This window comes from Ixodes scapularis, unplaced genomic scaffold, assembly GCF_016920785.2.
Source record: "Ixodes scapularis isolate PalLabHiFi unplaced genomic scaffold, ASM1692078v2 PGA_scaffold5__190_contigs__length_132052651, whole genome shotgun sequence".
Classification (NCBI taxonomy): domain Eukaryota; kingdom Metazoa; phylum Arthropoda; class Arachnida; order Ixodida; family Ixodidae; genus Ixodes; species Ixodes scapularis.
In genome coordinates this window covers 5,096,746-5,123,323 of record NW_024609880.1, presented here as the reverse complement: position 1 = coordinate 5,123,323, position 26,578 = coordinate 5,096,746, and the positions used below count along the sequence as shown (strand labels likewise).

Sequence of the window (26,578 nt, the reverse complement as noted above, 5' to 3'; positions counted from 1 at the left end):
CAGCTTGATTTAAACAAGTGTAAATATCCTCAACTAAGAATATTTTGTAATGTAAAAGAATCTAACATAATCTCGATTTGCAGGGTTTGCTCAGAAAGTTATGCCCCACATTTTTGGCATTCTATAATAAAGATAACATAAAATTTCCTAAATTTCTACCTTCAGGATTTCTGCGTACTGGTCGGTAATTTCAAGTACGTCACGTAGAGGGCGCTGCTGCAGTAGGTCATGAAAATGGCGACTGCATCTAACACGCGTCTCAAACAACGGGCTATCATTGAATTTTTAGTGGCGGAAAAACAAACTGTGGAGAACATTCGTAACCGCTTGTGTGCTGCATAAAGAGATTTTGCAGTTGATGAGAGCACCGTGGAACGGTAGATTCAAAGGATTAAGACATCAGGAAGCGGAGAAACCGAGCTGCTTGATCGACTGAGGTCAGGGCGTTCTGATTCCGCCACTGGTCCGCGCACGTTACAGTGCGCTGATGACATCATTCGCGCGCACCGGCGCATCACAAGCCGAGAATCGACCCTAGAGCTTTCCGTCAATACAGGAACGCTCTGGAATATTCACAAGCATGCGCAAGATCGGTTCCTCGGAGCCTCGCAGCCGAGCACAAGCAGCAAAGAAAGGGCGTATCTTCTCAACTGCTGAAGTCTTTCGACGCTGAAGACGGAGGCTTTTTGGTCCCGAATGATCACAGGTGACGAAACCCTGACTCATTATGTTCAGCCGGAGACAAAGAAGCAATCTATGGAGTGGCATCATTCTCAATCCTCGAGAAGATGAGCTACAAGAGGACGCTCAAGCTTCGCCTTTAAGAGTGGAACGCAGTAGTCACACATATAACCCTCTCGTTCCAAAGCCGTGCAAGCGTCGTGTACCTTTGTATCAAAGTATATTGAATCATGGGCCATAACACGATGTTCTTACGTGCGTCCGAAATTTGTGTGTCTCACCTAACACAAAGTCACTTTCTTTAAACTCCACACTTCAACGTTGCCTGTGAAACCCTGGCTATGCCAACAATAAATTTTTTACCATGGTAAGTGAACTGCCGTCTTTGTAACCAACCAGAAACAATACACATTCTTTCATTTTTTAAACTAACGCCTACTCTTTCTAGGACGTCTTACAGAGGACACTGAAAAAGGACTTGGACGTCAGCGCCTACACAATTCGGTTTTTACCTTTAATACCCAACAATAGTTTTTCTTATGATCTGTTCACGCTGATGGGTTTGCCGAGTCTCTGGAAGACGAGAATGATAGACAGAAATGCCAATCCTCCCCGGATTTGAAAATCAAATTTTATAGAAACTGTATCTCACGTGAGAAATGTGTTGGGTCATCTTATGGAACGCCCACGCTGGCATGCTCTCATTGATCGATGTCTCCATTTTGATGATTTTTAGCAATGTAAATCATATTGAAATAATTTCTTTGTTTCCAGAGCGTAAATCGATAACAATACTTTGATGTGATCAGGAACCGAATAATTGTTTGTGTTGTTATTTGCATAGGTCATAACTTTGCTGAACTGTGTGCTTAATGTTTTATCCTGTCACCTTTCCATGCAATAAATACAAAAAAAAAAGTGTCTGCGTGGTCTAGCAATAAAGCAAAAAAAAATGTCTGCATGGTCTAACCGGTAGCGTGTCTGTCTCGCAACCGAAGGGGCGTGGGTTCGAATCCCGCCTCCGCCATGAATCCTTGAGTTTTTTTATTGAAGGCAAACGAATTACTTTATAAAATGAAATCATTTGGCACATGCAGCGACATTTATGATTAAAAAGCGCAACAAGACGACGGACACAGATGAAGACACAGACACAGCGCTACTTACAACTGAACTTTACTTCCGTTGCAGCTCGGTATATATTACCGGTAACAACAAAAACAAGTTAGGAAAGATATACAGATACACATCGTAAATATCATAAGAAGGCTAGAAGTCCTGCATCGCTCATCGGCACCGACCCAAAACTTAGTCATCTTTGGTCAAGGAACCGCAATTCTTCATCGGACAAAGATAAAGAGGGGTCGCTGACACATTGCAGCCCTAATCTGGCAATTTCTCAAGCCTCGAGTATTTCCTGTGTGGTGTGGTTTCTGTTTTTGTTTAGTACAGTTCATTTTGTGAAAATTGGAGTACAACCACAATCCCGGAAATGCACACCAAGGTATCCTGATATGACGGCCATCTACGTTGTACCGGCGTTCCCTTAAGCTTTCATTAAGGCAGCGACCAGTCTGCCCCCCATAATGACGCCCGCACGATAATGGGACGGAGTAGACAACCTTTTTTGTACACTCAACAGAGCAAGTTTTTTTGCTTTTTGCACGCACATTTGATGTCATCAAATCCGCGTGCATTTGTACTGTATCTTTATACAACCACGTTCGCAACCGCTTTGCGAACACTGATCCGCTTCCAGTGTGAATGCGCCATAAGAGCTCAGCTCTAAAACACGTATTTTTGATTTCAATGATTTTGTTTCGTTTTCTCCAGATCTTTTTTTTTTGTGCTAAATATTATTGTATTGCCTTTGTCTATTTGTCTTTACCGGGAGAAAGCTTCCTACTATCATTTGATCGTATTCTCAGTTTTAGTTTAGACACTTCTTTTAGACCACTTCCGAGTTTAGATTACTACGGCGGTTTCAAGTAACGTAATTCCGGCTCGAAATCTCGTCGGACGCCATATCGATGAAGTTTGGCCCCGTGTCTTTCTAAGCGCGGAGGCAACGTTTTCCAGCTCGCTCGAGTCCGTCGTGATTGACTGCGCCATTCCGACTAGTCGGGAACATAGAGGAGCGTCAGCTAGGAATCGATGCCTACACATGCCGTTCTTTTTTCGGATATAAAACGAACCGGTGGTTGAGAAGTCGACCCGTCGGCGCTGTCAAAATGGCCGGAATCGATGCCACTATAACAATCCCGAAGAGACAAAAAACAAATTCAGCAAGCGTTGAATTTTACGACTTCGAGTACTTTCCCCGGTTGTACTTAACATCTTCCATAATCAAGGGAGTCACTCGTTATGCATGTGCGTTTCAGCTACACTCCAAACGAGGCCAATGCACTGCGAAACTGGGGGAGAACAGGAGACGACATTGCACGGGAACATCAAAACGCCGAGCTCTGGTTGGAAGAATTAGTGGGTAGACCTAAAGCTAGCAGCCTTTGTCTCCACTGCACTGGTCGAAGAGACTAGAACGCGGAACGCCGGCGCCTTGCGTTTGGCTTTCGTATTCGAACGTGCTGGACGAGCGCATTGGTGAAAAAAGCAGAGAGCTTTAAGTCTACCTAAATCGTGTTCCAAAATTTCCTTTTCTCACTCTAGGGTAAAGATTCTGTACCTCCGGTGTTCGAAAGGTACCTGCGTCCACCGTTGTCTATATGTCTTTTTTACATATTCCATGGCAGCCAACAGGACATGAGTATATCACCTAGCTTGGCGCAGTATGGCTTAGAAACCTTTTACGCCATGTAAACCGTAATCCCCTTTGTGGTCATCCCTTCTTGAGGCAGAACGGATAAGCATCCAAATGTTAATGTGGATGCCACCAGATAAGGTATTTGCACGAGGGCACCGGAATGTAAAACTGTAGTCTTACATTCATATCACGAGCGATATTTTTTATTAGTGTGTAAATTGAGCTCAAGAAGGGTAAAAAAAACTGTGTGAACCAATTATTTCTTCAAACGTTCGTTGTTCGTTGCGGTTCCTCCAGAGAATACCGTAGTCTCTATACCTGTCGGAAGCGCTCCCTTACGGTATGCTGGGCTGGAAGGGTAGGTGTGACGATCGCTCGCTTCGACCAGCGGAAGAAAAGGGCAAGGACGTTCAGCACGCAGCGTTGGCATCGATGCGTCCGCAGCAGCGCCACAACCCAATCTCTTCACCGTTGGTCGCAATAGATAAGAGCCGCATAAGAAACTTTTCCTTGTTAGCCATAACAAAATTGAGTACGGCACATTGAGCTCCACGCAATGAAGACAGGCCGCAGGGAAGCTATGGTGGGCATGTGAAGCCCCACGATGTCCTTCTTCTCTCATTTTCCCTGTAGATCAGGATGGCGCTGCTATCCACTGATCGACGGCCCTGCGGCCCACTATAACCCACTACCACTCCGCATGCTGAATCACTGAGTCACTTTTGCAAGCGCGATCGTACCAGCTCTCCCTCTAGCCGAGCATACCGACGGCATCGTGTTTACCAATTCCTCCTCCCTTTCAAGCGCACGTGTGCGCCGCGAGACGGCGCTGTCTACGTTGGGAGGTTAGGCGGAGCAAAAGTTGGTGTGTTTTTTGTTTTTTTTTGCAGGGGTTGTAATGACGTCATAATGCCGAGCCCTGATTGGCTCTGATTGAAGGATAGTGGTTAGACCATAAAGCAAGCTGCCTTGAGGTCTACCCACTATCCTCCAATCAGAGCCAATCAGAGCTCAACGTTCTGACGTCACCACAACCCCTGCAAAAGAAGCAGACGAACTTGCGCTCCGCATAGAAAGCGTATTCAAGAGAGGGTTCATCTCAAACCACGGAACGCGTTTGCAATTGAATGGCGGATGCCTCCTGCAGTGATTGGTCGCAAGTGCGTACACGCTGCGTTTTCGTGTGGCGAGGAAGAAAGTCGGACGAGAGGCGTAGCCGTTTATAGACGATCAACGCTTTCGTCACCTCGTCGCAGCTTGTATTGCAAATGCGGTCCATAAACCACATGACCCCGATCAAACAGTCGTGAAGTCTCTGTAAGACAGGCACTCTAGGGCACGAGCAGACGACGCGTCGCTCGCAAAGCCTCGGCGTTAGTCCCCCGAGAGCCTGTTTTACAGAGAGCTTCCAACTGCTCGACCGTGGTTACGTGATCTATGGGTCGGGTTTGCGATAAGAGGAGCAAGGAGGTTAAAGAAAGCGTTGATCGTCCGCGAACGCATCCGCCTTTCCTCCTGCTTTCCCCCTCGCCGTGCGAAAGCTCAGCGCATGCGTACTTGAGACCGATCGCCGGCGGAGGTGTTCACCATTGAATCGCAAACGGTAACCCCGTGGTTTCAGCTGGGACCTCTCTTCAATCAAGGCTCTCTATCCTGCCACAGCGAACATGGTGCCCCCGCACTGAATCAACGGCGACTGCGCGCAACTTCCCGGACGGTGGCCCCCTTCGCACTTTCCTCCGTCCGACAAGCGTAGAGTATAGATTTTTTTAACAAGGGCGCCGCCATCTTGAAATATCGTCACTTCCAGTATGGCCAAAAACATTGTTTCGCCGTCGCCACGCCAAAAGAATGCATTTAGGAGATAAGCGTAACCGTCACCCATTCTCGTTTTGTCTCTCCTCTATTTTTTTACTACTTGCAGGTTGAAACGTTTTAATATTTTTTCGTCACCCATAACGGATATGCGTACTTTGCGGTCGGGGCCGAGAGTAAGCGGAAAAGGTCTATACAGGAGGCGTTGATTCAACGTAGTGGAGTGAGTGACATTCGAACAAATTCGAATGTTGAATGTGGCACTCCGGACCCGGTGTGAGGCAGCTATAATCAAGCATTTGCTTATATAAAAAAACTAAAAATTAAAAACCGCGAGCAAAAAAAAAAAGGACAAAGAGAGGATTGCACAAGACGAGAGCTGAAGCGCTCGTCTTGTACATTTCTCCCTTTGTCCTTGTGTTTTTTTGTGTTTTTTTTTTTTTTTTTTTGCGCGCTACTACCAGTTGTAATCATGAAGCAACTCGCCTGCATCGCCAGAGAGAAGCGGCCACTGATTTAATGTCCCGAACGTCGTGCCTCGGGCTCTTTGGTTTCTCTTGCGACGAGTTTTCGAAAATTCCCGACGCCTTCTTGTTGCTGCGTTTCCAGGGACCCTGACGGGTTCATTGACAAGCACGGGCAAGCCTGAACCGCCGAAATCCCGTTTTCGTTTCTGACTGGCTAGCCCAGCCAGCCGTGTGTGAATCTCAATTCACGAATTCCTTTCTGTTGGAGACCGCCTCCAACGGCCTATTCGGCCCGGGGGAATGCGACCGACATTCATTGAGATGGACATTGGGGCCCTACACTCCTCGTCCCCCTTTTCCACACTCCTCCCCAACACCCCAAACTCTGTTCCCTCGTGTTTAGTTTTAGAAGCACGACAACATGATAACGAAGCGTAGACTAAAGAAAAGCCCATAAAACGTGTAGCGCAAGAATTCACAAACATACTCTAAGCGGTGAAACTAGTTAGAATGCCGCGCAAAGACAAAGGCAAAGTGCAGTCTTCTGCCCTGAGGGAAAAAAAAAGAAAGTCAAAGGAAAAGCGATAGCGGGGTGCTATAGTCACAATGATTATGATTATTAAAAAGCGCGACGTCCTGTCGCGCTTTTTAATAATCATAATCATAATCATAATCAACGGACACAGAAGGAGACACAGCTCTGCTTACAACTGAACTTTATTTCCGCTGCGGAAATAAAGTTCAGTTGTAAGTAGCGCTGTGTCTGTGTCTCCTTCTGTGTCCGTTGTCCTGCCGCGCTTTTTAGTCATTATGAATCACCAACTCGCCCAACTTTCTTCCCTCGTCAGCTATAGTCACCTTTTTTTTCGTACTTTTATACTTCATAAATGTAGTGCATTCGACTGTTTTTTTTTCTTCTTTGCTGTGTTTTTGCTCTTACACCGACCACGTGACGAAGGGCGTTCGCCCGGTGCATTACACTATAAAAGTAAAAAAGCAAAAAAAGAAATCGGGTACAAATATCAAGTTACGTATAAAATTACTAAATCGAAAATGTAGCACTGAAATGACAAGACTATTCCAAAAAGTAATTAATTACTGGTAATCCGTTATAAATAGATAACTAACTATTTCCAAATTCGGTGACACCAGCCATGTCGAGAAAGGGCAGCCGTTTTATGTTACTTGTTTTTTTACAATTGCTCACATTACAATTTAACCTATTTAGTTTCCAAAAAGAAGCATAAGAACGTTCTTCGCTCTCTCATATTCACCAAGGACACTCTAAAAAAAATTATTGCATTTCACTTCGCTTTTGCATTATTACAAATGATAATGTGCTCAAACAACCATCATTTGTTTCTTTCATGGCTATTTTATTTATTTTTTTATTTTCAATTTCCACCTTCTTTACAATACTGTGCATTTCACTAGTATAGAAGTATATATGGAAGCCTTAGATCTGAATAAGCATTTCCCTAAAACGTCTGACTTTTAGTGATAATATTCAGTGGTGATACACAGATACCATTACTGAAGAGAAGTCCAACAAACCATTCTCAGGAATCCGAGGTTTCGGGGCCCGCCCGACCTGCTTATGATATGGCAGTGGCCTTTGAAGAGAAGAATTCGTTGTGTTTCTCTTCTTTTACAATGGTGTCCTTTTTTTTTTTTGTATTGATGATAAGACGTAGCCATATCATGGATAAAATGCATATCATCATCCTTGACATAGCCGGATGGTAAACCACGTCGCTAATCATCCGAGAAAGGAATACGATTCTTCTCCCGCCATTCCGAATTTTCATGTGAGATTAATCTCAGAATATAATAAACAAAGTTTAAGCTTACCAAAACAAACACGCGACAAGCTTAGTCGATGATAACTACAAAGGAAATCTTCAAATACTCCAAACATTCCGCAGTCAATTCTACAGTGTATCGTCCTCAACATGCCCAAACTCACGTGGGAACCTGTCTTTCATTGTGTCTCTGGTGTAAATCCGCAGGCTTTCGACGGCTACTACTTTGAACGGCCCGATATACTGAAGGGCTCGCACGATTCCCTCAAGCAAGCCTATACCAGCAGCAGCTTACAGAGCCTGCACGCCAGTGTGGATGACCGGCCGAACTGTGCGAGGCTAAAGGCCAAGGTAAGGGCTGCCCCTTGGGACGCTTCACAAAGTGCACCATCACCCTCTAGGCAACAAGACAGACAAAAGGGCAAATAGCGCGCATAAAACAAGGACAAAGTATAAATAAACACGGGCAGAGCGCTGACTGGCAACTGTGAGTCAGCGCTTGTCCTGTGTGCACTTCTACTTTGTCCCTGTTTTTTGCGCGCCGTTTGCCTTTTTTGTCAGTTGTAACCAACTGCCCCACATCGCCACCCTAACAAGACAGTGTAGCTGGTCATTTGTGTACATTCCCTCGGGGATGGGGCGTTAGAGCAGCCGGTTAGCAACGAGTACAAAATGATACCCATCGGAGTGTTCTTCGTTGTGTCTCCCACATGCAGCCATCAAAGTGGGCATTTTAGAGGAAATGAAATTGGTCAGGAAAAATTTACCCTGTCGCGAAAATGTCATTTTGCCTCACGATGCCTGAAAATTTGTTTCAGGGGGACATGGTGTACCTTAAGTATCTCATCACCCAGTCGGCATTCGAGATCAAGACTAAGGCCATGAAACAGCTCCAGATTGTAAGTGCTGCAAAAAGATATTTTCCTCATTTTTGCCGGCCTTGGTATTTCAACCGTAAACATAGCAACTTCTGCGGCGTCTTTCCTTTAAAATTCTTTTAATTTCACTTAACTGTTTTATCATTCACGTGTTGATTTTATTGACTGAATTAAAGGTGGAGGTAATTACCGCTGGCACAGGCCCTTGAACATTGCTCTGAGTGTATAACATATAACAGAGCAATGTTCAAAACATATAACACCTAGAGGACAAGGCCTGCTTATTTATTTATGAATACGGTTCACCCCAAGTACGGGGCTGTAACAGGTGTGGGGTATAGAAGAGCACTGAGACATACAACATCAGGACTACAATACAGTACACATTTAGCGACATTCACTTAAAAAAAAGGGGCTGAAATAGCACAAACATTCAATATATTATATAGCACTGAACAAAATGAATTCTCAGCACTCGAAATCTACTACTTAGAAAAATATTTAACTACTATTTATCATTCTAAATCAGTCATATTCAAACAGGCGCTCTCAAAATCATCTAAACAGTCAAATGACAATATATTTTGTGGGAGATCATTCCAGTCTTTTACAGTTCTAGGGAAAAAAGAAAACCTATAAGGCGTCAATATTACATTTGGGCACTTCAAACCGATTAGTGCTAACGTATCTGAGTTCTCTCGATGCGCGATGTGTTAATCTAGAATCCGGGTTAATGTTATACAGGTGATGAGAAAACATAAAGAAAAACTTTAGTCGAGCACTTTTATTTATTTTGCCATTGCTAGTGGATTCCCGATTCGCTTCAAGAGGCAAACACGCCGAAGCTCGACCAGAGTCCCCGCAAGACGGCAGACGCGTGCGTACTCAAATGTATTTCGTAAACGACGCTATCGTTTTATATGAATATATAGGGGGGATCGGGTGGGGCCCGATCCCCTTAACTGCGTTAGGAACAATGGACATTATTGGACAGAAAGGGTTGAAAAGATAAAAACTCAAGCGGCAATAATGAAAGTAAATCAGTGGTCTATTTTTGGACGGGCGAAAGACTGTAATACCTTCTTAGCAGCAAAACCTTTGGTACGCACTTCAGGTGATTTGCTGTACTAGAGGCCACATTCAGAGGTTTCACAGAGTGTTTGCAACTTCTGTATGGGGTTCCACTTGCGAACCCATGAGACGAGATAACCTGTTTCGTTCCGTTGAGCAAGGCGGTCTCGGGCTTTTACACGTCTTTTTAAAACAAATTTTATCACGCTTCTTGTTCTTCAGAACTGTGTCTCATGACTTCCTTCGAACTTACATGCAGGCAGAGCTTTCAAGTGCGTTGCCGTATTTGGTAGTAACAACAGTGCCTGCGAGCACATCTCGTCCATTAGGATACCTTGGAGAGGTAGTGAGCTCAATAGAGTCCCTTAAAGCACGTTTTTCCTTGGAATACTTATTTAAAGTGTCGCGGAAAGCTTTATATGTTGATCTTATCGATGCAATATTTCCTATACCCCTGTACCGAAGTATGTTCAGTAATGGCCCGGGACAAGACGTCCTGAAACGTGTGTGTAAGCTACATGTCTCACCGACAGGGAAGTCATTCTGTTATAAGCTTTACACTTCAGCGTTGTCGGTAAAGCCTTGGCTTCGCGAAAAAGGTATTCTTGTTCCTTGGTCAGTGAACTGTCGTTTGTGCAACCAGCCTGAAACAATAGAACACTGCTTTATTTTTTGCACCGACGCCTATTTGTTTTGGGATGTCCCACAAAGGACATTGAAGAAAGATCTGAATATCTGTGCATATACGATACGTTTTTTGCCTTTAAACAAAAATGCTACTTTTCCTTATGACCTGTTCACAGTGATGGGTCTGCATAGCCTTTGGAAAACAAGGATGATTGATAGAAATGCTGATCTTCCTCGGTCTACAAAGTCCAATTTCATAGAAACTGTGTCACATGTACGTAATGTGTACGACCACCTCAAGAAACGCCCAGAATGGTGTACCCTTCTTGACAAATGTGTTCATCTTCCCGACTTTTAGAGATGTGATCCCATTCGAAATATGTTACCATAGCCCTTTTTGTTTGTATTTCCATGTGACCATTATCAGACAGTTTGAATGTAAATAAGGGATAGCTCTGTTAGAATGTGTCTTGATTGTTTCTACTGTTCTTTTTCCATGTAATAAATACAAAAAAAAAAAAAGATCGGTGGCCGAGTGGTCTAGCCACACCAGCTCGGAGCACGTGGAGCGAAAGATCGCGCTGCAGAACCCAGGGATCCTGGGTTCGAGCCCCACCCCTGCCCGTTTTGATCTGGATGAGTATCGTACCGGTGTGCGGTCGTGCACCACTACTGCGTGGTGCACGTTAAAGACCCCAGGCTAGCGGTTGTACCGCACTGGCTAAATTGCTCATCTACAGCTGGGAGACTCGTCGCCCCTGTGAGGCAGACCAAGTTCTAGGCTGTATAAACATACACACAACCCAATTTGTTTTTATATGAATATATATAACTTCGATCAAATAGCGAAACCCTCGCATCCGCACATTCCAGAAGGGCGCCATGTTTGAAACGTCGCTGACGTAGTGTGGATCGACTCTGCGTATATCATCCGTATGTCTCCCAGTCGCTAGGGACTAGCGGCGTGGCGGCGCAATTCCGAACGTTCCTCTCGCGCAATCGCAGATTTGGCTTTCTCAACGCTTAAAGGGATGGTGAACCGAAATATGAATGTCAAAAGCTATGCTGGAGATGTAGGCGGGACGTTACAATTCCTACAACACTACTCGTAAGGTGATATCTGGAATGGGCGGCCGTATTTTTGGAAAAAAAGATCGAGATTGAACGAGGCCGACGAGGCGCCTGACGTCAAGATATCTCGTTTCCTCCGCTCTTTGCTTCGCCCCCTCAAGGCGACGAGGCGGAGAAGACGCGAGGCCGATCCCTCCCCTCCTCGGAGAAACAAGACGTAAACATAATAATAAAATGCGGCTCCCTTCTTTTTTTTTTCTTTTTTTTAAATACGGTCATCTGTTTGAGATATCAATGTGAGTGATGTTTTGGTGTTTGTACCATCCCATTGCACGCTTTTGCCGCCGTGTTTTGTGGAATCCACACTTCGGTTCAGCATCCTTTTAAACTACTTCACGCTTTAGCCCCCTCGTTGCCCTCCCGCGTTTCAAGCCGATGACTCGCGTCGTCGGAATCTTGCATTTTGTAAGTTTGAATGTGAACACACTCCTGACTGTACTTAAGAATGCTTTACGTGATTGAGAGTGGAATTTTCGAACTCGTTTTCGTAATTTATCTTGTTGTTCTTTTTTTTTTTAGGTGTAGGTTAAATTGCTTTTAATTGTTCCGAGTATTCGTGCCATATACCTGGAATGAAATTATTTCTTAATTATATCGCAAAACAGGCGAATCGCAAATGTTAGCGAATCTCCCCTTTGTTATATAGGCATGCTCCCAAGATCATTTGTATCTACAAAACCTAACACGTACTAAGTGCATAATACCTCCCTCTGCTCTTGCATTCAATCGTTACATTATACATGAAGAAAAAAACTGCCACGGCAGCTCGATCTGACGCGACCATCGAGTGCGGGTTTTGAAGACGAGCTGCGGAGCTCCATTCTCGGCCTGTCTGAGAAACATGTTCTCGGATATGATGCATCGAACGCGTCTTCGACTTATGTGTTTGGCGTCCAATGCCCTTCATACAGGATGTCGCGATCCTGACCGATAGTAAAGTGTCGCCGTTGTCGCGGCGTCCCAACTGGTGGCCGCTGAAGTTTCCGTGGACTGTCATTGCTGGAGATCGCCCTGTAGAAGAACATGCATTTGTCGCATCCAGCTCTGCTGGTGAGCTTCCGCAAGGATCGCGGCCGGCAACAGCATGATACTTGTGACGTCATCGAAGTAAAATCGAGGAAACCACTTTGGAAGACGGGACCCCCCGACACCATTTGGAGACGCATTCCGGGCACCATAGCCGGATGTGCTAGATGTGTGGCGTGGTTACTTGCAGATGTACGAGATGCGCCACGAGAACGTGAATCCGTTCCTGGGCTGCCTGGCGGACCCCGGGAGTCCGGCCCTGGTCTGGGAGATGTGCACCCGGGGTTCCCTGACGGACGTGCTGGCCAGCGAGGACATCCGCCTCGATTGGACCTTCAGGCTCTCGCTGCTCAACGACCTCGTCAAGGTACGCGCGTCTACACACTTAGAAAAAAGGGTATCGATAGTCCTCCCTAAGGGAAGGAACGGTCTTGTAACCTATGTTCCTTTAGAAAGGGAGAAACCTTCGTCCCTAAAGCAGGGCAGCAAATAGTTTTTCCGTCGCATGCATCTCATCATGGCGCCCCTAAATCGAGCAAATAGAGCTCAATGAGTCTTCACGAGGACGCTACGTCTCTTGTACGGGACGAGAGGAGCAGCAAATAATAGCGTAACTCTAGCTTTCCGCGAACTGTGCTTATTTCCGAAGCCAGATTCCCCCCCGTAGGTAAAGAAACTTGCGTTTCGAAAGCAGTTACCCAGTCTTCTCATCGTCATCACTGCGGTGTGAAACGGAGACAACCGATACCCGGGTACTACGCACTTTACGTCTTACCTTTGCTGTTCCTCGAGTTACAATTCCTTCGTCAATCGTACATCACGGAGGAGTGGCAAACCAATCCGCGAAACCAAAAGCCGCTCTCAAAAGTACAAACTCGAAGCCGCTGTTTATCGCATAGCGTGAAAGAAGGTTAAATCGCTTGCCACCAGATGGCAGGGTCAAGCGGAGTAATTGCAAGCAGCTAAGCTAGGTGGCGCTAGGTACCTTCCATTTCATGTTCTATAAGAAAACATTTCTATTTCCTCAGGCCATCATTGCCAGTTCGGGAACCTCTACTATACACACATGTAGACACATTACGCATACTATAAGCATCAGGTGAACATACACTAAGCGCATACACACACATGGCACATAGAAACGTCAATACAACAGCACACTACCCCGAACACTACACCCGAGCTCTGCGTTTCGATCTTTTATACTGGTCGTTTTGAACGTACGGAATTTCTCGGTGACTGCCTAAGCAATAAAAAATATCCCCAGCATGTTGACTTTTCCAGCTGCGTCATACCTCTGAGAGTATTTTGAATGGCTCAGGTGATGAATCTCTTATTAAAAAGTAAAAGCTCGATCATGCCGTAATTATTTGAAAGCCAATAAATCAAGCCGCTCCAACGCGGTTCGAAGCCATGAGTTTGTTTCCCCGCACGGCACATCGTAGATTGTATTTATATTGTAGTGTTTGTTTTTCTATTTGTGATGTTCGTGCGCGGCTGCCATTGCCGTCTGAAATTAATATCTGTAGAGCGGATATTCACTCAACTGGAAGTAATGCTCCACGGGCAGAGAAATCGCTTTTCGATCAACTTGAACGCAGTGAAAGCCGCGACTTGCGGCAGGTGATATGTGTACGGAGCTACGCCGTGGCGAGAGCGAAAACTTCCAGCTCTCATCCCAGCGTGCCACTTGTAGGACAGATTCTCCAGGAACCGTAGTATACAGTATTTAAAGAGCAAAATATAGGGTAGCTTTTTTTATTTTACTTACTATATTTTTAATGCAAGATTTTCACACTGTAAATATACGTACTTTCCTACATAATTTTATACTGTTCAGTCCTTTCCCCAGAGCGCAATCGCTCTCAGGGAGGAGACGACCGACAGTCACGTTGGCCACTGTACGATAGGAGCTTAGTGTTCAGACCAGCGTTGCAACATGACTATCCGCACGTCGATCGATTGCACCTAATCCCTCAAGTGGTCTTAAACTCGTTAATGTAACGCGGAATGTCAAACTGTGACACACCGCCCACTCAAATCACGGCTCGACCAGAGGCATCAATGCCCGATAGTTTACGTCACCTCATCTTGTTGTTACATGCACCACTGATACGCGAACACACGGTCACGTCGGCGATAATTCCAGTCTTCTGTTCATAACGCGCAACACTGCCATCACCATGTTGCTGCTATGTTGCTGAGACGCAGAAGTACAGAGTCACGTTGATTGCCGTTGGCACTCGGCATCGGAAAACAGAACCGAACTCAGCCCGGAAAGCACCCAGGCAGCCGGCAGAAAAACATGCCTGTCTTGGACGCAGTTCCTGCAATTTCTATAACGTCGAAAACGTCGACACAGTTCCGCGTGGTTCTGCTGTAGTTCAGCGTAGGTCCCGCAGTCCGGAGACGGCCATCTTACCCAGTGCACGTAGCGCTGCTGGCACTGTCCGGAACTTCGCTGCTTCTCGCGGCTTCGTTTGCTCGTTTGATAAAATTAGTGATAAAAACGTCAATGCAACCGAAGTGTTCTGCACGTTTGGACTGGGAGACGGAATTACAGGCGGCCTTCGCTGCCACTGAAGCTCAATCAACTCAACAACATTAATTAAACAACGTGCGCGACGTCCTCGAAAAATGAAACTTAAAGAAGATGAGTCGGGAGGGCGAAAGCTTTCTTCCGTCTGCCTGGAGAAGAAGAAAAACGTTTCGTTCCTCCCTGTTTCTCGTGTCCGCTTGGGGGAGCGTCATTAGAAAAAAGGAAGACGCGCCGTTGCTACCTTTTTCCTCCATATTTTCTTAGGGTGTACACTCGTGGACGTGGCAAGCAAGGACAGTCTCCGACATTGTGGAAGACCTATTCGAAGAGGCAGACTCGAGCGTCTGTGTAGTATGCGCTTTGGCCAGGCCCACATTACAATGGACCCTTTGCGAAAGTCCGCGTCACACCGGTCCGCCATTGCTCATCACGTACTCTAAACATGTATCGAAAACGAGCGCTGCTTCAGGGTCCGGCGTAGACTAATAATAATAATAATAATATCTTTATTTCCCATTTTCAATGGTGGAGGCCGAGAAAAAAAAGCAGCACGAAACGGCTTGACGAGCTCTCGGCCCCCGAATTGCATTCTACAGCAGTAACAGGGTGAGAGAGTACTAAAAAACACACACGCACACCAAAAGCATTAGTCTGCTATAACAAAATGGCGCAGCAACGCACGCAAAGCTTTCATGGGGATCGTATTAAAGTGAACATCACTGAGAATAAAACAATTAACGAGTTTAGGTAACCTGTAGGAAAACATTTCTTTTTCTAGGTTTAATCGGCAAGTCGGTATATTCCAGTACTCAGAGTTGCGAAATTGATAGTTGGGAACGCGTTGATTTAAACCAGACAGTTCAAATATGTAAGTACGGTTACTGAAACATTCATGTGTATACTTTGTAGAAAGCCTATAATTATCACGTTGTAGGTGCTTAATATGTTATACATTCTGAACAGGTTTTCTGTATGCGAGCAGAACGCCACATTAGTAATTGTACGTAACATGCGTTTTTCAGGAAAATATCTTAAGATTTTGTTGCCGCGGTAGTACCCCAAACCAGGTGGCAGTTATTTAAATGAGCAAGAAATAGAGATTTATATAGTAATAATTTAACTGAGCACGGAAAGATATATCGATTTCGATATACCAGGCCTTTGCTCATTTATTTTTAAGTAGTTAATATGATGGTACCATGACATGTTTTGTGAAAACACAACGCCAAGCGTTTTGAAAGAGTGCACTCGGATCCAATCACGCTCTTTGTGCCCAAACAATGTAGACCCCCAATGTTGCTTGATGGTCTTTTAAAGGGGTGTATTGAGATGAAAAAAATCAGTTAACCATTCTCCTGTTTGTTTTCGTTTTTGTTCATACGAAATGACGTGCTTCTGGCCAACATATGCTTATTCACGGTGAGAAGCTCGCTGAGGGCGCTTCAGTTTTCCTCTTTATGGGTAGTGAACGTGCTACCCACACAGTTATGTTTTAATTTTCATAGTGCTTAGAAGCTCGCCATTGCACGCGCTTGGAGTTGAAGTTAAAGTATCCTCACTCTGGGTTGTGAACAATTCCACCAGGCGGCGATACTTAAAGGGACAATGAAGGCAATTTCGGACATCTTTTTGGCAATTGAACTCGGTCCCAGGCACGTCTCAGGCCACGTTGCCCGAATTTCAGCCGAAACCGGCGCTTGTGTGCCGCGCAAATCAATTAAACAGTCGCGGTAATAATTGTACCGGAATCGACTGGGGCGACGCCCCGAGAGTTGCGGGAGAAGCCAGAAGCGGAGCTCACGTGACCGATGCGAGGCCAAGAAGCGCGACGTCACAAGAGACGCCTCAGCGATTGGTCGAAACGAGAAACGCGCCCTCGGTCCCGTTTTGGTTCTCAGTTTTTAGGAATACTGTTTTAATTTCCGCTTGAATAAGCATGAAAGGTATAAATCGGACCGGAAAGGATTACTAAACCGTAAATAACGCAGCATAATTGTTTTTTTCTTTGCTACGCTGGACACGAAACGGCCAACGAGCAACTATGGGCACTTTCGGCATGCGGGCCGCTCGTTACGAGCTGGGCGGTCTCCCTCGGGTGATGGCAGTGGCCGCCACACACGTACTCCCGCTCCGTTTGTGTTGGGTTACTGAACGGAAGCTCGAACTCGCTCGCGAGAGCGGCACTGCCGTCCATGTTGACAGATTCGACGAAACGACCGCGCCACCGCGCTGCTATAACCCACCGCGGTAACCAGAATCTCGATCTCCTAAATACTACCGATACCGACTATTCACACTTGACGTCACTCCCTACGTCACCTCCGTTTTTGGAGGCCCAGAAAGGAGAACGGAGATTGTTCAGTTTCGGTTTCTTTGCTTCTTTCGTAGGCACAGAAATACGCGCCACAAATGGCTACAAAAAATTGGGCAGCATGCGATGTTCCCAAGAAGCATAAAAACACCATTTAAAAAAATTATATAAAATCGTATTCATTGTCCCTTTAAACTTCTCATCGCGAATATTTTGGTTCAGCTTAAGTCGAGGCGTAGCCGACGCTACGCGCTAATGATACCAATCAAACAACGTCGAAGGCACAATTCACTAGGCCTTTTGCTTTATGATTGGTACCGCGAGAATAGGACACGTATTTAGAAGCACGACGAACATCATGATGTGCTTATGATGCCGTCTGATTGGTCCCATGAGCTTCTAGCGTCGGCAGCAAGTGTAGTATCCCAACACCTCCTACGGAACAAAGACGTAGTGTTGATAGAGATGTGGTCATTACCGAACGCCAACGCTGGTAACAAAATGGACGCGACGATTGCGTCAACATTAAGCTCAAACCTCACTCAAAACCGAGCTCTGACGTAGCACTCGTTTTAAATCTGTGTCTAGCGTTGCCCTTTGCTGATGGCGCGAAACTGCCAGCGCTACCGTCTTCATTGACTTAAAACGAAAGAAACACTCAAGAGGACGAAACCGACGACAGAGACGACACAAACTGTGTCGTCTGTTTCGTCTTCTTGTGTGTTTCTTTCGTTTTAAGTCAATGTAGATCACCAACACGCTCAAGTCTTTAACTACGATCTTCTATGCGGTCTTGAGTATATCCGGATAAAGTGGGAAAGGTTGTGAAGGGGGAGGGGGGGGGGGGGTGTAATGAAAAGAGGAAGCAAATGGGTGTTTCGCAGCCAGTGGCTTACTATGTCAGCTTTTGGTACGGAGAGCAGGGACGGGAAGCGAGGTGACACGAAAAAGTGGGTTAACCAGGGAGAAGGTACTTTGCCACTCTTGTCGTCTTCGGCGGCGATTGGATCGTTGCCGGAGCCCTCGGTGAAAGGGTATTTTATATCGCGGGAGACTGGACATGCGGACGAATGCTCACTGTACTTTACTATACTAATTATAACTGCAATATGTTACTTGATCACTATAGGTTGTTCGCACACCCTTCTCTAATGTATTTGGTCCTAAGGGTATATGAAATAAATAAAGGGAAAGCTGAACCGGGTATTTAATTCGGGAAAATTATGACAGCATGGATATATAAAAACATTAAAAGTAATGTGCAATTTTTTTGAAGTGTTATAAATAGGCGCGAAAGATTCGCAAAATTAAAGTTTGCGGTAAATCCGCCGCCTGTGTCCTTCGAGTCAACACTTCCGAAAATAAGGAGGCCTAAGTGCTGAAATTTCCTGCGTCACTAAAGAAGGCCAGGGTAGGCCAGAGATTGGACATGACTACGGCATAAGCGTTTAGCTAGGAGTAGTGTCCAATCAGTGAAAACACGACTCCTAGCTGAGCGCTGACGCCGTAGTCATGTTCAATCTGTGGCTTACGGTGTCCTTTGATGCACAAAAATTTAGCATTTAGGCTTTCTTATCTGGGAGGTGTTGATCGAGTGCAGGAGAGGAAGGGAGGGAGAAGGCCTAGCGAAAGTGACGTCATTGGTAGTGTCAGTTGACTTTCGCGCGACTTTCAACGGGCTCACTTTCAACGGGCTCGGTGATGTTGACGATGACGACCAGACGCCTTTCTCGGGTAAAAAGCTAAAAAAAAAAAAACGCTATATTGATAGCTGGGGGGATTGGTGGCTTAGTGGGCTAACGCAACTCAGCTCGAAGCGTGTAGCGAAAGCTTGCGCTGCACAACCTCCTGGGTTCCGTCCCCTGCCCGTTTCGGTCTGGATGTGTTTCATACCGGCACGCGTTCGTGTAATCACTACTGCGTAGTACACGTTAAAAAACCCTGCTTACCGGTTGTTCTGCACTGCATAAATTTCTCATCTACAGTTAAGAGATAAGTCACCCGCAGAGGCGTACTAGTATCAAGGCTGTCTCAACTTAAGAGTAACACATTTTTTTTAGCGATAGTGATAGTGACATTTATTTCGTCTCAGAAGAGCTGCTGCGCCGCAGAAAGGCAAGTCACCCATACCGTGAATGGGCGCGGCGAATAGCCCAAGGATGATGCTATCATGTTGTCCAGATGAATTGAAAAAAAAGGGTGATGATGGTTCAAATGTTTGTTGTTTGCTTTCACTGTGTACGCCGGAGCGTTTGCTTCTAGTTTCCCGCTTTCGACACGAATCTCTAGCTTTAGCGCAAAGGTCATCACAATGGAAGGTTGCTCGTACATCCAAGCCTGTCGCCAGTTTTCTACATGTGTTCCTCGACCAAGATCGGAGTCAGGGGATATCTCTTTAAACGGGAGACTCGAGACAATGTTTTCTACAAAAGCGCACCGCGCGAGTGTCCGTCGCCTGCCTTTTCGTTGCCCGTGTATAGGCCTAAGGTCACCTAGAGGACAAGGTCTGCGCATGACGTCATCTTTAGTGGATCCCCGACCCGCCCCAAGCGGCCAACGCGCTGAAGCTCAAACGAGGGTCGGCGTCTGTCTTGGCGTCGCTACCTGCAAACGTCCAGCTTGTTTTTTGCACACGCTGCGAGATGCGTTGGCGAAGGTACTGACGCAAGCTATAGGTGGCGCTGCAGGGATCCAGCAGTGGTGACTTTTCAGGAGAAAGTAACAGGCCTTTGTCTTGCAAATAGTATTAGTAAGCCGCTCTTTTTTTTTTTTTCTTTTTTTTTTTGAAATGTTATGGCAATTTGAGATTCGCGTCCGAAAACTTTTTTGCACATTTCGCCCGCTCGAAAAATAAACAAATATTCACAATGTATTTTTTAATGAAACACAATGTAGGTTTATAGAATTTAATAATCGATTTAAAAATCAACTTTGTATATAGCTCGTCCAAACATTACACCATGTTCGAAAAAAAAAAAAAGTGTGCTAATAATCACGTATACGCTAAAACCTAAACTCGCGTTGAATAGCACCGCGAAATTATCTCCGAAATTGCGCGCTTCCTTGTAGATCGCCTCATTAAAATCGCCGAGTCAAGGCTTTTTTTTTTCCTTCTTCTTTTTCGCTTACTTAGGGTTTCGCATGTAGGGCCAATTTCTCGGTCTTCTTTGTTGACCCACTAATGCATTTCGCGCTGTCGGGTTCGCTCGCTCCCTCTCATTAGTTTTCCGCTGAATTCTTTGTCTAAACGTGCCACCAACGCTTTTTTTTTCCGCTTGAGCCCTTTATGATGTGTTAAAGTATCTCCGAGTAGTTACGACGCGTGTTAATGAATAAAAGAAGCTGCCTTTATTGTCGAAGAGGACTATGCAACACACAAGAAAGCGAACAAAAATTAGAAGTGACGCTTGCCTGATTATGCTGACAAAGACCATTGAGTACAGAATGTGTCGTGAATGAGCAGGGCACACGAAATGTGTGTGGATGACGTCACGCGACGTCATGAGGTGGCACGATTGTTACGTCACATGACATCAATCTGTCCCGTAACGTCACGTGACTGTAACGCGTGACGTTACAGTCACGTGACCTCATGACGTCACGCGTCGTCCTGATGTCTCATGATGTCCTGACGTCATATGAGACCGCGGGATGTCAGAATCAATTGATGCATGTGACGTCATGCTGTCACAATACTGTGATGCCACACAGGCCATGGTGCCTCGCGATGTCATAGACTGACGTGACAATATGACGTCACGCTACGTCATGGCGTCGCGATGCCATCTGATGTCACCGCCTTCATAACGATTCTTCGCGACGGCTTTTTTGTAGAATTTGTCCGATAAAATGAATCCTCACTTCAAAAAAGCCGTAAACAGGGATCGCCTTCCGACCGGGTGCCCCCGCACATACACTCGGTCCCGTCGTTTCGGAGCGTGCTGTCATAGCCTCCTCTATACTCACAAAGCCTGGCGGTTCGAAGACGGAGCCATAGAGTACCCGGTCGAAGATTTGAAGCGCGAGGATCTGGTAACACAGAGCATCAAAGAGCCATTTCTCGGGGAACCTGGACGTCAGCGCACAGCTTTTGCTGCTGCGAGGACCCGAAACACACTTGTTCGCTCGAGAGAAGTGTGTTTCGGCGTCGCGCCGCAGCGGGGCGCCAGTCACGGGGCTCTCCTCTCATCCGTTGTCTGCCGCTCCACCTTTTCCATTTCGGCGGCCGCTTCTCTTGGCCATCTGGGAGGCTTTGTCAGTATATAGGAGGCTATGGTTATGTCAATACTGACGCGACGACAGGCTACAGTCGTCGCCAAACGCACACGAAACGCGCGAACCGTGTCTAACCTCCAGGGAGCTCTTTCTCTTCTCGCGACGGCGGAAGAACTGCTCCATGCCGTGGCTCTCACTAAAACAGCCAACGTAAACGAGAATCGTTCAAACCCGCGCATTGGAGGCGTCGACGTCATCGCAGTGAGATCGTGCGAGCGCAGCAACAATGGAGAGGGGCTTAGTGCGATAAACTGGTATCCCGTTTACCAGGCAAAAGTGACCCTTTAAAGTGACCCCCAATTGGCTGCTGTCATATAGTACAATTTCGACCACTAGACACCTGACCGTACCAAATCCTGAGGCTTTTACGCAAAGATGAGCCGAGATTTGTATGGCGATCGCTGTAAAAAACTGGATGAACTGTTTTTTAATACTGTTAGGCCCAGAGATCATTCTTTAGCTCCAGTGAAAACCCAAAATACAGCACCGTGGCCGACGGCATCTAGCGGAGGCATAGCGTTGCTGCCCAATTTTTTTTTTTTTTTTTTGTAAAAGCACATTCCGGGTTTTAAGCAAATGAAACATTACTTACCTCGTCGGTACTGTTATGAAAGATCAATAAGCAATTATTAGTGCGCGGTACTTCGTTAAAATCTATACGTAACACTCTAAGGTCATGTGTCTAGCGGTCAAATATGTGCAACATGGCGGCGGCCAATTGGGGGTTCCTTTCAGCCGCCGGTTTATCGCTCTAAGGCCTTCTACCACGCGGGAGCGTAGACAAAGATCGGACACGATTGCTGCGTTGGCTGGACCTCTTATCCTCTCAATGCGTGGAAGGACGCCGAACATCGGGCTCGGAACCAACTGCTGAGTTGGCTCCGTCCGACGGCGATGACGCTAAGGTACAGATGGCGGTTCACTGGCTTTATCATTTTATAGCCCGTTTAACATTTAGTCCGATCAATCAGCCAATCAAACAGCTCCAAAAAGTGCATTGACACGCTGCGCATCCTCTTTCTGCATTTCCTATCACCAACTACACCAATCACGCGCATAAAAGAAAAGGAAAGTATCAAGGGGCATTCGCAGTATACGTGATTGCTTTAACCGGGGTAGAAAGTCTCGGAACGAGGACAGAAAAGAGGCCGAAATTCTACTCGTGCTTCGTGCATCTCCCGGCGGGGCGCTGTCGTCGGGTTAAAGCTTAGCGAGCAGGTGCAGTCGCGCGCTTCCCGGTTTTGAAAACGTGGTGGTCGAATACGGACGGTTTCTCAAACTCCTCTCACGCTACGCCATCCTATGACGTTTCTCAGTAAGCGCTCATTCACACTGGAAGCGGATCCGCGTTCGCAAAGCGGTTGCGAACGCGGTTGTATAAAGATCCAGTACAATTGCACGCGCACTTGATGTCATCGAGTGCGCGTGCAATTCGGGGCGAGTCATCGACACACTTGTTCCGGTGTGAGGCGGTGCCGTTCTGATACTGATCTTTCTTGCAAGATGGCTTCACCTGATTTGTGCGTGAATATACAAATTCCTTTTTTCAAGTCCACCTGAATAAATTTACCAGCAAATTATGCGCAGTAATTTCGAAAACATAGGGGCTACAGGAATATAAACTTTGAGACTGGCTACTGGAGGCCCAGGCGACGTTACACCAGTCAGATACCTCGAAAAAATATACATTTTTGCAAAGCACGTGAATTTGGACACTGAAGCTTTGATCTATCAACAAATATTATTCCACTAAAGATGCGAACGCTGGAAGTGTACATTTGTACGTATGGCAAGACAACACACGTCCTGCATCTAGTAACAGCGAAATCCCGCAGTGGACATCGTTCTGTGCATGAAAGCCGTCTGAGTCAAACAACATAGCTTCCTTCTAAGGGTTCCTCTATTTACTATATTGTTTTCAGATTAATTATAACAGTAAATTGGATTAGAATTTCATTCTAGCCCCGTACCCTTAATTTAGAAATTTTTAGAGGTTTCCTGGATTTCTATTGCGGTTTTTTTTATATCTTAGTTGTCATCACTGCTGCGCTTTATCGGCGTTTAAACCAGAGATTAAAGAAAGTTCGCTGTTCTTTCGATCGACTGCTTCATGTGAACTACCTTCAGTACCGTATTTATTTAAACAGACTTCGTTTTATTCCCCTTTCCCTGCACACCTTTTTTAAAAGTTGATGTTAAATTAAAATCAAGAAAGGTAGACATGTAATACTTCTGGGCGTATGATGTCGAAGCCCATCGCGCTGACCCGGGCGCTCCTGCGTGCTAACAGCTGCTCCTAAACCTCTTGTGCAAAGCGGTGAGCCTTACACAGGCGCGCTGGTGGGTGTACCCACGTATCAGCACACAGGTACAGAGTTCCTAAAAAAACTATAGGCACACAAAAAATACACCCACACAGCCCTAAACTGACAACTCGGCATGCGTATGCAGTTAAACTTCTTCTTCTTCGACCCTAAGAAGCATGATGCCCGCCCAACACACAAGAGAAAGGAAAAATGAAATAAAGGCATATGAAGAGTTGACATTTCAGCGTTGTGTGATTGTATTTTTCGCGTGCTTGGATTTTTTCTTAGCGACTGTCTACCTGTGGTCTGGTACGTGCATGATGCTTTACTAACTCTACCAATATGCAGTACTAACTGTTGGAAGGTGTGGAATGTTGACGCAAACGTCGCACCTGTAACGACACACTGTAGCTACGGCAGTGAGGCATGTGGCAGACAAAAAAAAAAAAAAAACAAAAAAAAAACAAGTGATCTCGTCAGGAGTAAGAGACCCGGCTTCTTTCTTATCACAGAATCCGCCATCCCACTATTTCGCAAATGTTTCCAGCAACTTCCAGAGACGATGACGGGGCCGGCATGGTCAACGAGCAATATCTCTACTTCGTCTGTTTCTTAGTTTGTTTTGTGTCAAAGCGTAGCCGACGATACGAACCAACGAAACCAATTAAACAGCATCGAAATCGCCTTATATCGGTGCAGTGGAGCGCGATTGTTATCAAAATTGGCATCTTGGAGCGAGGCGCAGCCGTCTTTCGTTCGTTCACATATTCGGGGTACATGGCGCAGCGCTTTCATCGCACAAAAACAGGACATAAACAAACAAGACTTAAGGTGACGCAATGAAGCATTTATCGGATAATAGGCGCACTGTGTGGGGATGAAACCTGTGGGTCTGCTTTGCCGCAGAGCAAGTGGGTAGCCAACCATCGCGATCGACAGAAAGATGCCAGCGATTTACTCGACAAATGTAACGTCTTCACGAAAAAAAAAAAAAAAGTCATTAGCGCAGACTGCATTCTTACGGGGAATCGCGTTCTCGACCGTTTTTGTGCATCGCAAAAGTAACCTACGCACTGCCGGAACCCAGAAGGTAGCGCTAGAGTTTGGGATGAAATGTCGAAGTTTTAGAACCTATTGTTATCCGATTTAAAAGCTCTAAGCAACTTTCAAAATTTTTCTGTAAGGAAATGGCAGCCAACGAAGGTCACCATGACACGAAGATAAATTACGTCTTCTACCGGAAATGCGCTTTATTGTTTCGTGAGAATTTCCGGAAATTGCAAACAACTTTTGGTTTCCGTAACGGTCAGTTCTATACAGAGCGAAAGTTCGTCTGCTTCTTGCACAGTGGTTGCGATGATGTGAGAACGCCGAGCTCTTATTCGGTCATTGAAAAAAAAATAATGATTGGACCTCGAGGCCTCAAATCAAATCAAATGAAATAGTTTATTTTCCAATTCAACAAAAAATGAGGGGAGACAGAAGAAAAAAGCTGATAAATCAGCTTGACATGGTCCTCGGCCACCCTGCAGAGGCAGTGGCGGCGGTGATGAAAAAGTATACACTGAAGAGCTAGGAACTGAAATAGTTAGTGAAAATACAAAAGGGCGTGTCAGGAGCAGTAGGTAGAAGTATTAAACAACATTGAGAAACTGACTACACAGTTACACAAGCCTCGGCTATCTTTAAAAAACCGAAGCGTCAAAAAAAAAAAATCAACCCTAGTTAAAATTTAACACAGTAAACAAATTGTTTACAGCCTAGATTTTTGTTGCCTATTCAAGGTCTATCCAACGTCCTTCTAATCAAAGCCTATCATAGCTCGGAGTCGTTCTGTCGTCGCCGCAACTCCTGCCCAAGCAGCAGACGACTTGTTATCCGCATAGCTTCGGCAACCAGCCGCAATCACTAGGGGTTCATTTTGGGTGCAAGCTGCCCGTTTAACAGTGCATATTTCTCTTCTTTTTCTTTTATGTGAAAAAAGGTTGTTTCTTTTTTTCTTCAAATACCGGCTACATTACCTGACGTTCTGCGTTACAAAAGACGGTTCCTCCGCGCTCCAACTACGTACAAAACGAAAAGATTCGCTGTAGTGTATCAGAACCGTTTTGATATGCTTTGCTTCGGTATACTCCCGTGTGTAAAATTAAGTAAAAACTTGCAGTTTCAGCTTTGGAAACGTGACATCGGGAAGCTTTTCGGATCCCTCTTCTGGTTTCAGTAACAAACTTCGTTAATCCTCGGGAGACGTAAAAAAAAAACTTTTCCCGGGTTCCCTTTTTTTTTTTTCGCTGACGTACGCAGGTGCAGCCCAAGTCAATAGTGCGCGCTCCAATTGGCTCGTGTAAACCTTGCGGGTCACGCTATAATACCCAGAAGAAAAGGCCTGCTCTTTTTCCCACCAATACGTAATCAGGAGTGGACCCACGCAGCTTGCGTCCGTGTCGCCGACAGCGCGTCTTCCAGCGTCTCGCAACGAACGCGAAGTCTACCAGACGCCGTTTCTCGTCAACCTTGGGCGTGTTTGCTGCTTGGGGTGGGTTTGTGGATCCACTAATGATGACGTCATGCGCTCGCCTCACCTTCTAGGTGGTAGACGCGCCTCGACGCCACAAGGCGCCTCCCCCCGGCCCCACCCCGTGATTTCAAACTAAATCCAGCCAAATCTATATATTCTTGGTAACGAATTCCGACGAATCGCAGAGGACGCTACGAAGCATCGAAGGTAACTGGCCTTTTACCAGTATAAGCCCCTTCGCATGCGTATACCCTGTCCGCTGACCTCGCTTCCCGCTAGCGCCATTTTCGGAGGGCGCCGTCCCGCGCGCGGCCAACATTGTCGGCACATATAGACCCTTTTCGCATAACCTCAAACCAGCCAGTAACTG

At 45.9% G+C, this 26,578-nt stretch overlaps 1 protein-coding gene and 1 pseudogene across 1 annotated transcript; both read left to right on the top strand.

The window, feature by feature from the left end:
• Positions 1 to 9,599: 9,599 nt before the first annotated feature.
• LOC120841697 lies at positions 9,600 to 10,460 on the top strand. The gene has a single exon (XM_040212655.1). It carries the CDS (start codon positions 9,600 to 9,602, stop codon positions 10,458 to 10,460), a length of 861 nt encoding a protein of 286 aa, XP_040068589.1.
• Positions 10,461 to 12,458: 1,998 nt separating this feature from the next.
• Positions 12,459 to 26,578, top strand: part of LOC121048668 — a 95,321-nt pseudogene continuing 81,201 nt past the window's right edge.